At 40.2% G+C, this 14,705-nt stretch overlaps 1 protein-coding gene across 1 annotated transcript; it reads left to right on the forward strand.

Moving 5' to 3' along the window:
- The first annotated feature begins 1,415 nt into the window (after positions 1-1,415).
- On the forward strand, positions 1,416-13,669 carry slc1a4 (solute carrier family 1 member 4). The gene is made up of 8 exons (XM_058651332.1): positions 1,416-2,101; positions 6,703-6,745; positions 8,563-8,628; positions 10,673-10,839; positions 10,940-11,173; positions 11,762-11,956; positions 12,048-12,182; positions 13,036-13,669. Exons 1-8 carry the CDS (start codon positions 1,569-1,571, stop codon positions 13,277-13,279), a joined length of 1,617 nt encoding a protein of 538 aa, XP_058507315.1. The 5' UTR covers positions 1,416-1,568; the 3' UTR covers positions 13,280-13,669.
- Positions 13,670-14,705: the final 1,036 nt, after the last annotated feature.

Raw genomic sequence — 14,705 nt, forward strand, 5'->3', positions numbered from 1 at the left:
TGGTGCTGACAGCTCCGCCCATCACTGACAGGTGAGAACTCAAAACACGTTTTTAACACTTTTACAAGCAATAATTCCATATTTTTCTTTTTGGAGAATAAGTTCAGCTTTTTTTCTGCCTTTTTTTTAAAGTGCCACTTCACAAAAGGCTCACCTGATAAAATATACACCTGCTTTAAGTCTGTCATGTCTTAAGAATATGTTTGACACCACTTTTCCAGCTGAAAACTGTCGTTTTGTGTTGCTTTGTAAACGCCTTACTACCTGCACCAAACCCCATAGAGAAAACCAACAATTTTTGCATCACAGCACACAGGAGGTGTTCATCAACTGCTGCCTCCGTGTGTACGTTTAAAAGCATTCTCTTGTGACATCGGCGTTTGAAATCCTTTATCCAGACTTAGTGCAGTGACACAATTGACCACATGAGGCAGCAGTAGACAGGCAGCACCTGTCTCCTCCTGAGCTAAAATCATTGATTTTCTCTAAGGAGTTTGGTGCAGGTTACAAACCTAATTTTCCAGTTTAAGAAAAGGCTTTCATATTGAAAATATTAAGATATTGTAGATGTTATTGGTGTCGGGTTTTCTGAGGTGGATAATGTCATAAATAGGGCTGCAAATAATTGATTATTTTCTTGATTAATTGATTATTTCAATTACAAATGAATGCATTTTAATCCGTCAAATTAAAAATGGATTTACTAAAACAACATAAAACAGTCCAAAAACACATTAGAGCTGCATCGTTTTTATTAATTAATCTATTTTCTGGTTTCTTTGCTCCATATAACAACACAATAAATTATTAAACTCATTGAATCAGTTTGTGTTTTATGGACAAAATAAGACATTTGGGAACATTTTCTAACATTTTATGGACCAAAAAACTAATGAATACATCATAGAATTGATAATGTGGAGATGATGCAACACGTCTGTGAACTGGTGAGGCTGCAGCACATGATGCAACTGATGCTGCGATGACAGCGTGATTCTTAAGAGGCGTGGGATGCAGAAGATGGGTGAGAGTCAGAGAAGCAGAGGATGAGAGGGTGAGAGTCAGAGAAGCAGAGGGCGAGAGTCAGAAGATGAGAGGGTGAGAGTCAGAAGATGAGAGGGTGAGAGTCAGAGGAGCAGGAGAGAGAAACGTGATTAAGATTTGAGTGAGATGAGCCCTTTATTTTTTTATAATCATTCACATTCTTATCATTAAAAACGCCATGTGTGCGTGTTTTATTCCACGCAGCAGAGCAGAATGTGCGGCAGACTTGGGCAATCCCTCCTGCTCTTGCATCATTTGCCCTCAGTGTAAAGATAAGGGTTTTTTGTGCGCATGTTCCACACCCGGCTTTTTTGTCTCGTCCCTCAGCTTCCATTGGCTCCCACGGCGCGTGCTGCGCGCTCAGGACCAGCCTCCACGCCGCTGAGTGTGTGCGCGTGTGCGTCACTCTGTCACATTCACACAGCAAGTGCATCCGCACGCTGCTGCTGGACTCAGCCTCCTCCACTCCACTCCACTCCACGCCACGCCACTCCACGCCACGCCACACACGAGCAGACACAAAGATGGAGAAAACGAGTGAGATCAACGGCCACGTTGTGCCAAACTCCGCGTCCACGGAGAAGATCATGGATGAGCAGCAGGAGGAGACGAAGAAGGAGAAGAAGACATGCGTGGACAAGCTGCTGGCGTGTCTGAGCAAGAACCTGCTCGTGATCCTGACCGTGTCCGGCGTCCTGGTGGGCGTCGGGCTCGGCATGCTGGTCCGGAACATGGACCTGACCCGGGCGCAGATGACCTACTTCGCGTTCCCCGGTGAGATGCTGCTGCGGATGCTGAAGATGATCATCCTGCCGCTGGTGGTCTGCAGCCTCATCTCCGGCGCCGCGAGCCTGGACCCGCGCTCGCTGGGCAAACTGGGCGGCATCGCGGTCGGCTACTTTCTGGTGACCACGCTGATCGCGTCCGGGATCGGGGTCACGCTGGCGTTCATCATCCAGCCCGGCGTGGGCGCGGGAGGTCTGAACACCAACAACCTGGGACTGGAGAGTATCAACAGCGACAAGGAGACCGCGGACTCTTTCCTGGACCTGGTCAGGTACTGGTGACACACACTCAAACTCGTTTTTTACGCCTTAGTAAGGACACATCAGACCAGGGGTCCATTACCCTAAAACCAGGTCTTAATCCTGAAAAGCTCTTTAAACTTGTGGGACCCAAACAAAAAAATGTCTCAAAAAGATCGATTTTTACGTAGTTTTTGGACCACAAATACATAAATACAAGTACATCACACACACACAAGCTTAATGCGTTCCCAAGCCCTTTGCCTTAACCCTGACCCTAAAACCAGGTCTTAAGCCTGAAAAAGTTACCCAGATAAAATGTCCCCACCAAGAAAGGGTTTTTATGGTTTTTGGAACTTGTTTTTATGTCTTACTGAGGACATGAGGACCAAACCAAACCAGGTCTTAACCCTGAAAAAGCTCTTTAAAGTTGTTTAAAGTTTATTTAATTTGGACCTCACAAATACATATATACAACTATGTACAACACACACACACTTGTTTTGAGGATGTGTCCCCTAACCCCTTATCTTAACCCTGACCCTAAAACCAGGTCTTAACCCAGAAAAAACAATTAAAAGTTGTGGTTCCAGGACAAAATGTCCCCACAAAGACATATATACAAGTAATCCACACTCTCTCACACACAAACTTGTTTCTAGGACACGTTATTGACATAATGTATTCATTTAGCCTCTTACCTTAACTGTAACACTAAACCCAAAACCAGGTCTTAACCCTGAAAAAGTCCTTTAAAGTTGTGGGACCCTCGTTCTTTGCAGCGTGTGAAGTTCCCGTCCGTCTATCCATAAAATCAATAAGTTATGAAAAAAATAATGATTTAGATAATGAAAATGATGCAAAAATATGTATAAACGACACCATTTAAAGTAGGAGAGCCTCAAGGAATCTTCCTGGGTTCCTCACCATTGTCACTGCGAACCTGTTTATATGTATATATATGTATATATGTGTGTGTGTGTATATATATATATATATATATATATATATATATATATATATATATATACCCCAACTTTTATGAACAACAGCAGTTACAACTTAAAATGTTATCCAGCCTTTTCCACGTTAAAAAACAATGAAATGATATGCTGCTTTCTAACCCACTCTCCCACACCAAACCCCATAGAGAAAATGAGCATTTTTAACATCCTGGCACACAGGAGGTTGTTGATCCACTGCTGCCTCCACGAGCAAACTCACATGTGTCGTTTTGTCACTTCGGTGTTTGAAATCCTCCATTCAGGCGTTTCCTAAGGAACACAAACTTATACAAGGAGGCAGCCGTAGACCAGCAGTCAGCAGTGCCTGTGTTCCCGTGAGCTAAAAACACTGATTTTCTCTATGGAGTTTGGTGCGGGAGAGGGGAGTGGGTTTACAGAGCGACGAGAAAGCAAGAAAAAAGTTGTTTAACAGTAACCATGAGGGAAAAGTGACAAACTTAATTCAACTTATGGTGAGCCTCCTCCTCACAACTACACTTTAAATTACCCAGTTGCTTCTGAAGCTCAGCATGACGTGTCGGACAAAGCAGCAGGTTAGTGCTGAGTCATGCTTTCCCTCTCACTTTGTCCCTTTTTAGCGGGAGAAGTGAAAGGGGCCTTAAACGTTTGCCGAGGCCACATTGAGGTCTCGCGAGACGGTTTTCAAATTATGGAAATACAAAAACAAAACAGAAATCTGGTAATTATGAGAAGAAGATCCTATAGGTTTCAGCCTACATGGACTTAGTGACCTTTAATGACCCACAGACTGACAGACAGGAGGACAACTAAGAATAAGTTCCCACAGTGTGAGGGAAAAATGACAGCTGCTCAAGAGTGGAGTGTATTTTGAGTAGGAGGGAAAAAAAGTGGAGGGACAAACTCCACCAGCAGTGTGTGTGTGTGTGTGTGTCTCTGTGTGTGTGTGTGTGTGTGTGTGCATGTTCACTCTTGTCACAGCAGCAGGTGTGTTCATTCCCAGTTTTATTTTTGGAAATTCTGCCCAAACCTTTTCCACTTGAAAAAAAAAAATTCAAATTTAACTCATATTGCAACTTCTTTTATTAACATGCATTTATTTCAGTTTCACGGTCATTTTTAAACCAGGGTTTCCACAAACTTCCCCAAACTAGAGCAGATTTGCTCGTGTTTTGTGTATGTTTTCTGATTTTTCAGCTTCTTAATTGTAAGTATTTTCTGGTTTCTTTACTCCAAAATGACAAAGAAATCATTAAGACTGAATAATATGGTGTCAGTATCGGTTATCGGCCCAAGATTTATCGGCAAAACAAAAAAAATTGGTCGACGCTGATTATTTGAAAATGGCATGAATCATAGTTTTTAAGATTTAGTTCAAAACTGGCAGTGGTTGGTGAGAATGTTGAGCAATAAATAATTACAGTGGAACTACACAAGTGTGTGGAAAAACACTGGGAATTCTGAGACCTGATCAGACTTGAGACTGAGAAAAGAACGTCACACGAGATCAGTGACAGCTGTCGTGGGAAAGATAAACAGATTTTAACTCACTGACCGCTTTAATGCTTTAATTGGGAAATTGTTATTGTTTTCTGAGGGAATTCTCCTTTAAAAACCAGGGTTAATCCAGATCCTCGGGCTGATCATGTGACCACCTTTATGGACAGAAGAGAAGTTTAAGACTTTTGCATTTGTCTGGATATAAAAGTGCAACGACTATATAGTGTTTTTGCAATGAGTAAAACTAGCTTTCTGATTTTTTTCAGCTTCTTAAATGTGAATATTTTCACATTTTATTTGCTCCATATAACAAAGAAATCATTCAAACTGAATTCATTTTGTTTGAGAACATTTGAGAACATTTCCAAGTTTGGGAAACAACAATCAACATTTTTCCAGAGACTCAATATGATAGGAAACAATATTATTGCAATATTGCTAAGTATTTGCGAAATCATACATTGCGATATTTTCGCACGACAGCTGTAGTTTATTGATATTTCCCCCCTAACTCTAGTGATGTTGTGTTTAGCTTCATAGCTGATTAAAATCATTACCATAGCACTCTGGTGTGTAAAAATACAGCAAAACAATGTTGTTGCAACCATCCGTTATTTAAATTTTCTGCATTTTCTGGCCGTAAAGTGTAAAAAAACGGTGTAAAACGTTGATCTGTGTTGACGTCAGACGTCCTGAATGGTGCAGACATGTTTTGACACGTCTTTGTAAGGCTGAATGTCCTCCAGCTGAGAAGAACCTGAATTGACTGTGGTTTTGCTGGAAGAATCTCAAATCCACAAGAACCAAAGGTATTCAGTTTCCTGAGACCGAGGAGCAACAACAAAATCAGAAAACAGTCGCATGAAAGAAGCTGAAATAACAGATTTAGTTTTCATTTTACAAAAGAAACTCATTAAACTCACTCAGTATGTATACTTAGAATAATTGATGATGAATCAAACAGTCAAATTATAATTCAAAAACATTTAAATACCTCTTTGACTTCACTTCTTTTGACTTTGTTTACTTGCTTATAAAGTTCAGTCAGTGCCAAAATACTGCTCTTTTGCACTATTTCTGGAAACATGTTTTTATTTGCAGAAGAAACACTTTAAACAACTTAACACCATTTCTGAAGGTTTGATTATTACATTTAAAATGAAAGAGTTTAATTTAACACCTTTCTTCAGTGTATTTAACTTTTCTTGTGTTCTAGTGTTAGAAAAACTGGTCTTAAACTGAAGTTGACTTGATCTCACTGTCTTAGATTTTTATTTAGAAAGTACAGTTAAGTGTTATAATCTACCACCACAAACCTAATAAACCTTGTGATGGAGACTTAAAACCTAAATCCTAAATCTAAACCTTTCCTAATCCTAAATCAGAATTTACTGGATTAGGAGAGGAGATTGAAGAATAGACTCAATGTAAGAAGACTGAACCAAATCTGCTGGGAGTCAAGTCTTGAAATACCCTTGATGATGTTCATTCTCCATACATTGATAAGTCGTTTGGTCCATAAAATGTCACAAAATGTTGAGCTTTGTTTCTCAAATGTCTCGAAATGATTCAGAAACCAAAAATATTGACTTCTAAGATCGATGAATAATTGATCGATTAATCAGCTTTGCTGTTTGGCTAACGTTTGGCTAGCTCAATGATAAAATCAAAATCGTGACACGCCAAGCTACCGATTAAAACCACTCTGCTGTGATCTGTGATAATGTCCGCTGTTGTTTTATCGTTGTTGTGTATTTATATTGTATTTTACAGACAAACAAACGAAAAAACTAGGGAGTGGATTTACGAATTAGCGAATAACTCTTTTGTGCTTCATTAGCTTCATGCTACATGTTGGAAACTATTTTAATCTACATTGTTCCTATTAAATAAATAAAGAGAAAGAAAAATAATAACCACAAAATGTTTACATTTTTAATGTTTTTTTTGTTATTCGATTATTTCAAAATAGGGACTTTAAGACGCTGAATAATCGATTAATCAGATGTTTTTTGGCTAACGTTCGGCTAACTCAGTAATAGCTGTCAGTAGACACAGTAGACTTCCTGTTTGCAGGCTTGAATAACACAGAAATCTATAATCAGAAGTTTTTCTGAGGATCTAACTTGTTTTTCTTCTTCCTTTACCAGGAACTTATTCCCCGCGAACCTGGTGTCCGCAGCTTTCCGTTCGGTGAGTGCCAGCGTTTCAACCCCCGCACGCTCCTCACTCTTTCACCACTTCATCTTGTTTTATGGCTCCACATTTATTGTGGGACCGTTCATTTGAATTTATTTCACCTGCCTCACTATAGATGCCACTGCCGTGTTCTTTGACGGAGAGCCTCTCTTAATGAACACACTCCGCCTGCCTGCTCGCCGTCGTTTGCCTCTTTTTTCCTTGTACTTCACTAGCCGTTACCATGGCGAGGCCATTCCATTCTCGCCAGCCTAGCAACCCGCCTCGCCTCGCTGCTTTTGAACATGGCCCCCGCTCCACTACCTAGAATCATGATCCTGCTTCTAGTGGCTAAAATAAGAAGGAAAGTTCAATATTTGGTGAAACAAGTGCACACAGAGGCCGGTGAATTATAAACCCACAAGGAAAGTAGTGACGTCTCATGGAGGGTAGTGGTGGTGAGCTGAGGGATTATACGGAGTTTCAAAGTGCAGTCAGGTCACTAAGTTCGATTTTCCAACCCCCCCACGTCCAACAGGCCGGCCTATACAGTGGTACAGCCCCTGTGGACAGGTTCCAAGTTGGGATTAAACCATGAAAGCAGAGTAGAGGGGAGATTTACACAAAATGGCAAGCACTCTGACGTTTTAACACACAAACATGAAGTGAAAGATTAAGATTATGTGTGAAAAACTTAGTAATGCACTGTAAAAAAAGTGCATTAAACCTTCATTTAGGTTAAAGTTAAGAAATCTGCCTGTATGTAAGCAAATTTTGTTTGGTTAGAATTCTTAAAACTAGCTTTTAATTATAGTGTCTTTTTAGACAAAACAGACAGAAGTTTTGCTTTTTACAAACAAAGAAATTCTGTCATGTAAGAAATGATTGGTCCTTGATTAAAAATTTTAATTAAGTTTGCACACTGCTTTTTTGTTTGTTTTAAGAATAGAAATCTGCCTGTAGGCTAAGCACATTTTTCTCAATTCTTAAATATAGTCTCTTTAAGACTGTAATGTGCCTTAAAGTAGAACAAAAAAGACAAAAAACAAGGACAAAAACTGGCAGAATTATAATACAATTTAGCTTTTTACAAACAAAGAAATTCATGTCATGAAAAATTAGTCTTCCCTGAATAAATTGAGCATTTTAACTTTAAATGGCAGATGGCAGTTGGGTAATTTGCTCAGGGGCACCTCAGCCCTTTTTTAACACAAGTAACACGTTTCTTTTCACTTGTTACTGGTAACTGATGTTAAATGTTAGCTGTTATATCCAAAGTTATATATTTTATCTTAAAATCAGATTATTTTGCTACTGAAAAACTCACTTATTTTCCTTTTTCGCCAAAAAAAATAAGAACAGAGTCCCAGAAATAAGGCTGTTTTTTTTTTGCAATGTAGACTCGAGTTGCACACTGGTTGGCCAGCTTTATCATCTCAGGCAGTTTGAAGGACACGAGACAAAAGAGAAAAACAGCAATGTTTGTTTCCTTTGTGGTTGAATGAGCTTGTTGCATTCCTCATATAAAGAACAAAAACAACTTTGTTAATGTTTTTGTTTTTTTCAGACCTTGACCACTTTAATTATAGTGTTTACATCTACTCTGCATATGCAAGATCAGAATTGCACAAAATACTCTTTATCATCAGAAAAAAACCCTGTGTTTGATGAAATTGTTGAAATGAAAAGAGAAGAAATGTCACTTAAAAGCATGTAACGTGTGTTTTTCGGGACTCTACACTTTTATAGTTGTCATTTTAACATCCTGTTAAATGAACCATCCGATGTAAAAATGAAGTATAAAACTAGTTTTGCTCTCTTTCTTGTTTCAGTATGCCACCGACTACAAGATGGTTGCTGTGGGGAATGACACCAATGGGACCACCCTCTATCAAAAGGTACAAACACACAAACGCACACACTTATTTGAAAAGACTAAATAAAGCATTGTCCCAAACCTCCAATCCAGTCCAATCCTAAAACCAGGTCTTAACCCTCAAAAAGCCCCTTTAAAACTACCGAAATGCAACCATTTGGTCTCCCGGGAAAACAGAAACAATTTTAAATGTTAACATTTAATTTAATTTAATTGTTTGCCAAATTTTCATTCATGTCATGTCAACCTTTTGTAAAATTTACGTACTGTTTTTATTTAAGGGCAACAACTGTCAGATGAAGGCTCAGGGGTCATTGTTGGTGAACATTTTTTTTTTACCAAACCCTAACAGCAGGAATCAAAACAATTTGCAGTTGAGGATAAAGAAGGCAACATGTAGTAGTTGATAAGAAAATGATAATTCTGTATTAGCCCTGGAATTGAGAGTCTCATGCTCAGTCGGTTGGGTGAACTGTGGTATTTGGACAAAAACAAATAATGGTTGTACCAGAGCTTAAGTTCAGGTCAGGTGAGGGCACGTTATCATCCATTATTGTGGTGGAAATGTGGGCTTGTTTGCGAGACAACACCAATGTTTCCAAATATCCTGAATAATCGGTCCCAGAGCTAATTAGGTGGAAAAGGACAGTGATTATGATACTGATGGATGACTTGTTTTTCGGAGAATGGGTTGAAGTTTGACGGATAAAATGCTGACACTTGTGGAGAAGAGGGACCTTTGTGAGCTTTCAGACTGGGTCAGTTAGTCATTGTAAATACAGTGTTTGTGCTTTGAACCTGTGTTTAAACAGTCACTGTTCTTTCATTTAAAGATTAAATGAAGAACCACAAGTAGATATTACAGTTTTATTAGTGTACAAACATCATTTTATCCCAGTTAGATTTTGGACAAATGAATTATTTAAGTAATAGCTCAGGTTTTCTAAAGTGTGGTTGCATCTCAAGATTATGTTCATTGCTTCATCTCAATGTTAGACGACCTTTTTCAACATTAAAATCAAGTTTGCATCACTTTGTAAAAATCAGGGACAGAATCAATAGTAACCCTCCGGTAGTTCATCATAACAAACTTTCTCTGTGCGACCAATGTGTTTGCAAATTTTCTTGGCCCTGGTGATTGGAAGAGTGGTCATATGGACCAGGTATGTGTTTTTGACTTTGGACTTGTTTTTATGGCTTACTTTCTATAAAAGAGTATCTAATTTGCCACATTTTGAACATCAAGATGATGATCTTTTCCCCCCCATGGACAACTGGGGGATCTGATCTTGGCTTCAGTCCATAGTATTTGTCTGTCATGGTCAGCAGTATTTCTCCCCCCCCCCCCCACCGAGTGCCACTGGATGAGGCCGACTGAGTCGTGGGAGAGTCCAGGACAATGGTAGAGGATTGGTGTGAGGATTTATTCCTGTCCTTACTTGTTACCCATCAACCAGTTCACTGAACCCTTCAGACCTTGGCACCTACACACTCCCTGGAACAAGGTTTGACATCAAAACTACTTGCCCAGCGAATGAATCTGAATCACATCAACAGTAGAAACATGCCAAAGCATTTCAACCAGACATTCAAAATAGACTCCTTGGGTTGATTCATACCCAGTGGTCAATCACGAATGAGGGCACTAGAGGTGCAGGAAATTCAGACCGATTTGTGACAGATTCATTGAACTGGCATCAAGGTTTGTTGATGAGAGAGTTCACTGGTTTGTTTTGTACCTCCACCTAATCTGAAGACAAGAAGCAGAGAAACCAAGTATCTTCCTCATTAAAATGTTATCCTGGAGCTAGCTACAGGTTTCCCCAATTCAGTGACTAATACAGGCTACCACCACCTGCTGGTATGGAAAGTAATATCCTCTCACGTAGGTTTAGAAGAACTGCAGATGTTCAGTTCTTCAGGTTATTACCTAGATGATTGACAACCTTCACAGACGTGTCCTTTACCCGTGCCAACTGAGGCAGCGTCGCAGTTGGTCATTGTCGTAGCCATTAGTGGACTGTTGGCGGATGTTTAATGATAAAAGTATATATTGTGTGTTTTAGGTTCCCATTCCAACAGACTCTGAGGGCATGAACATCCTGGGTCTGGTTTTATTTGCTATGGTGTTTGGTGTGGCGCTGAAAAAGCTTGGACAGGAAGGGGAGGAACTCATTCGCTTCTTCAACGCTTTCAATGAGGCCACCATGGTGATCGTGTCCTGGATCATGTGGTGAGTAGAGCTGGATACAAGTGGGATTTTACAGTACAGCACTGATAGCAATAAATAGACATAATCAAAGCCCTTTTCTGTATTTTGTTTTGTGTCACAGGTACATCCCCTTCGGGATCATGTTCCTGGTGGGCAGTAAGATCGTTGAGATGGAAAATGTGGTCCTTCTGGTCACTAGTCTGGGAAAATACATCTTTGCTTCCATCTTGGGCCACATCATCCACGGGGGCATCATCCTGCCGCTCATCTACTTCGGCTTTACTCGCAAGAATCCGTTCAGTTTCCTGTCAGGACTCATCACGCCCTTTACCACTGCCTTTGCCACCTGCTCCAGGTACACGCTCACAATTACGACGGATTTTAATCAAATTTGGCATTTGCTTCAAGATTTACCGTTAGTTAAAGAAGACAATCCTATTAGTTTTCACATATTTTCAGTTAAATTTAGTTTTTTTTAGTTGGCTATAAAACTGTCCAACAGTTGTGGGATTGACGGCGAAAAGGCCGGATCACAAAGGCACGGCTGAAGGCTTGGCAGGAGGCTGGGCAGGGACGGAACAGGAGGACGGCCCTGAGGGCAAACGGGGACGGAGATGAAGACCTCGGGCTGATAGCTTTGACCTCTCTGATAACATTACAGAGAGTCATAACAAACAGCCAGTGTTTAGATAGCTCAGGGTTCGCTAGTCTCACTTAGTGGGGCAGAGCAAATTGGCAAGTACTGTGACATAAGCCTGGCAGAGGATGCACGGTAGCCAGTTTCAGACATGAACTCTGGAAAATGTTCAGTACATTCGATCGCGTGTTCCTGATTATGTGACATTACAGGACCTTCTTCAACTGACTATGTCAAAATAAAACGTCTATATTTGTATATGACATAACACTTTCTCTCTCTCTCTCTCTCCGTGTCATTCACCAGCTCTGCGACTCTTCCCTCCATGATTAAGTGCGTTGAGGAGAACAACGGCGTGGACAAACACATCAGTCGCTTCATCCTCCCCATCGGAGCCACCGTCAACATGGACGGCGCCGCCATTTTCCAGTGCATTGCCGCCGTCTTCATCGCGCAGCTCAACAACGTGGACCTGAACGCCGGACAGATCTTCACCATTCTGTGAGTCCATGAGACAAAGATGTTATGCTGGTATTTTTTATTTTTTTAATTTTTTACCAAAAATCACGTGGTTATTTCTTCACGTTTCCAGGGTTACGGCCACAGCCTCCAGTGTCGGAGCAGCAGGAATCCCAGCCGGAGGAATCATCACCATCGCCATCATCCTGGAAGCCATCGGCCTCCCCACCAATGACCTGTCCCTCATGCTGGCTGTGGACTGGATTGTGTGAGTAAAACCTTGGAGAGGTCCAAATAAAGTACATTTCTTCATAATATGTAACTAGTGTTATGAGTCAGCACAATATCTACTTAAATATCTGTATCAGAGTCTGTGTTGTCAACATCTAAGTCAAAGTAAGTGCAATGAAGTAATGTTTCAACATTTTTTTGTCAGTTTTTACATCACGTCAAGACACCGAGACTTTAAAATAAAACACTTAACAATGTCCATCTTACACTGAAGTTAACAAAGAGTCAAAGTGAAGAAGATTCAGTCCAGTTTTGATTTAAAAACTCTCATATTTCACAACGCGCCATGTGAAGTTACTGTGCTTTTTTTCCCATGTATCCAATGTGTTTTTGCCTCACTATGACTATTTGTACTAGAACCAGCACGAGTCATCTCCTGCATTCAGGTCGTCACCTTTACGACATTCAACACCATTGACTGTTATTGTAAATAACACAGAGATTAAATATGAAACATGAGGAGTAGCTTAAGATAATAAAAGATCAACTCAAGAGTTCATCTTGAGTTTGCCGTTTACATTATGACAGAAGTAGTGGGACATTGTCTGAAGGAGATGCTTCCACAGCAGCAGGATGCTGAAGGACGCAGGTAATAGTGGCTGGACGCAATCCAGAGTTTATCGTGCTGAATTTTCTCATTTACTCACTCCGACCATAGACAATAGACTCCGGAGACTGAAGCAACTTCCGTGGACATTCATTCTGTACATTCTCTGTACGGAATTCTCTGGACCGCACCAGTGTGTGCGGTGCCAACTTTGGCTGTGTTTGCGTCAGATGTCGGTAGAAATGCTGACTCACCCTTTGCTGTTTGTCCGCTGTGAATGCAGGGATCGTACCACCACTGTGGTGAACGTGGAGGGCGATGCTCTTGGTGCTGGAATCCTCCACCACATCAACCAGCAGGAGATGAAGAAACAGCGGGAGCTGCTGCAGCATCCAGAGGGGGAGCTGGCTGAGGTGCGGGTGGAGGCAGTGGCCAATGCCCGCGCGGAGGAGGAAACCTCGCCACTGGTCGTGCACCAAATCAAAGGCGGAGAGTCCATGCCAGAAGCTATTGAGTCTGTTCTGTGAACTCAACAAGATTCTCTGTTTTTTCGTTTTTTCTTTTCCAGTGACATTTGACCTTTTAACACATCTGACATTGCTGCTGAGGGGACACATTTCTCTTAAAAAGAGACAAGGCAACTTATGGTTTTACAAAGTGCCATAGTAACAGCATTGGTAGTCCCCACAATGCATTTGCTGCTACTGTTTTGACATGTGGTCACTTTGACTTATGTCTCAGTAGTCAGTTTTCCACATTTGAATGCAAATTAGGATAAAGTGGCTCTGAAAATTTACAATTTTCTAAACATTTCATCGGTTTATGATTACAAACAGATTTCCCCTCCATTTTTTAAACTTTTTCTTTGTCATAAAAACAAATGTATGTGTATAATATCTCTAAAACATTCCCTTAAATGTCATAGTTCTGTGAGTCTGTGTATCGTATGAGATGCTCATGGCCATAGATTTGTATGTTAGAGCATTATCAAGTACTTTTCCTTGTTTTTAACTTAATCTGGTGACCCTCAGTAACTATACAGCTCTATTTGCCAAAATTCGACTTGTCAAAGTGTCTAACAAATGCCTGCAAGCATCTGTCATAGTTTATTTACTTTTTCATAATACTTTTTCCATTGGGAGGAACACTGTCTTCTAATGAGATAAATTCAAATTAGTAACTTTAGTTTCCAGGTTAGAAACTGTCGTCACAATCCAGACAGATGTTTACAGCCTGTTTCCAGGCATGTGTTTGCTGACCGTCAGTAATGTCAAACATTAACTCCTAAAAAGAGAGTTTGACATATTTATCTTAACTACTATCTCATGTAACATGCTGACCCAGTGTCTCCAGCTGACGCAGTATGGCTAAAAAAATAGAAGAATGCTGGACCAACTGTATTTACAATCTAATATGTTTACAGGAATGCGTTGCCAATATTATCTTTTGGAAGACAAAAAAATTCTCGCCTGTCTAATTCTATTTATCCCTAAAAACCGGAACCCTAGGTTATACCTACCTATATGGTGCTAATTTTCTCACAGAATAAAGGAAAAACTTGTATAGCTAAATAACCAACATGCAAACATCTAAGTGGTCCATTATCTTGACAAATTTATCTATGTACTAAAAACTAAAGAGTTAGTTTAGTTGCTAATTAGCAAGCTACAAAGCAATGTTTAACATACAGTTATCAGTTAGCTATGACTTATTTGAAGCTTTGGCTAGTTTAGCTACCCTGTAAAGCTACTAGTTAGCTGGAAAGTTAGGATGGACACAAAAGAGTTTCCAGTTATAACTAAAATATAGTGGCTAAGCTAATATGTGGATCCCGAACATCCAATGGCACCACTGTTACCACTCAAAAAGACAACAAATGTGTTTGGTTTTTCTTTGTAGCCAGCTAAAGAAATGTTTTCTATTAGCTAGGATTAATTCTTGGCTTGGTCTTAG

Source organism: Solea solea, chromosome 15 (genome assembly GCF_958295425.1).
Source record: "Solea solea chromosome 15, fSolSol10.1, whole genome shotgun sequence".
Lineage (NCBI taxonomy): Eukaryota > Metazoa > Chordata > Actinopteri > Pleuronectiformes > Soleidae > Solea > Solea solea.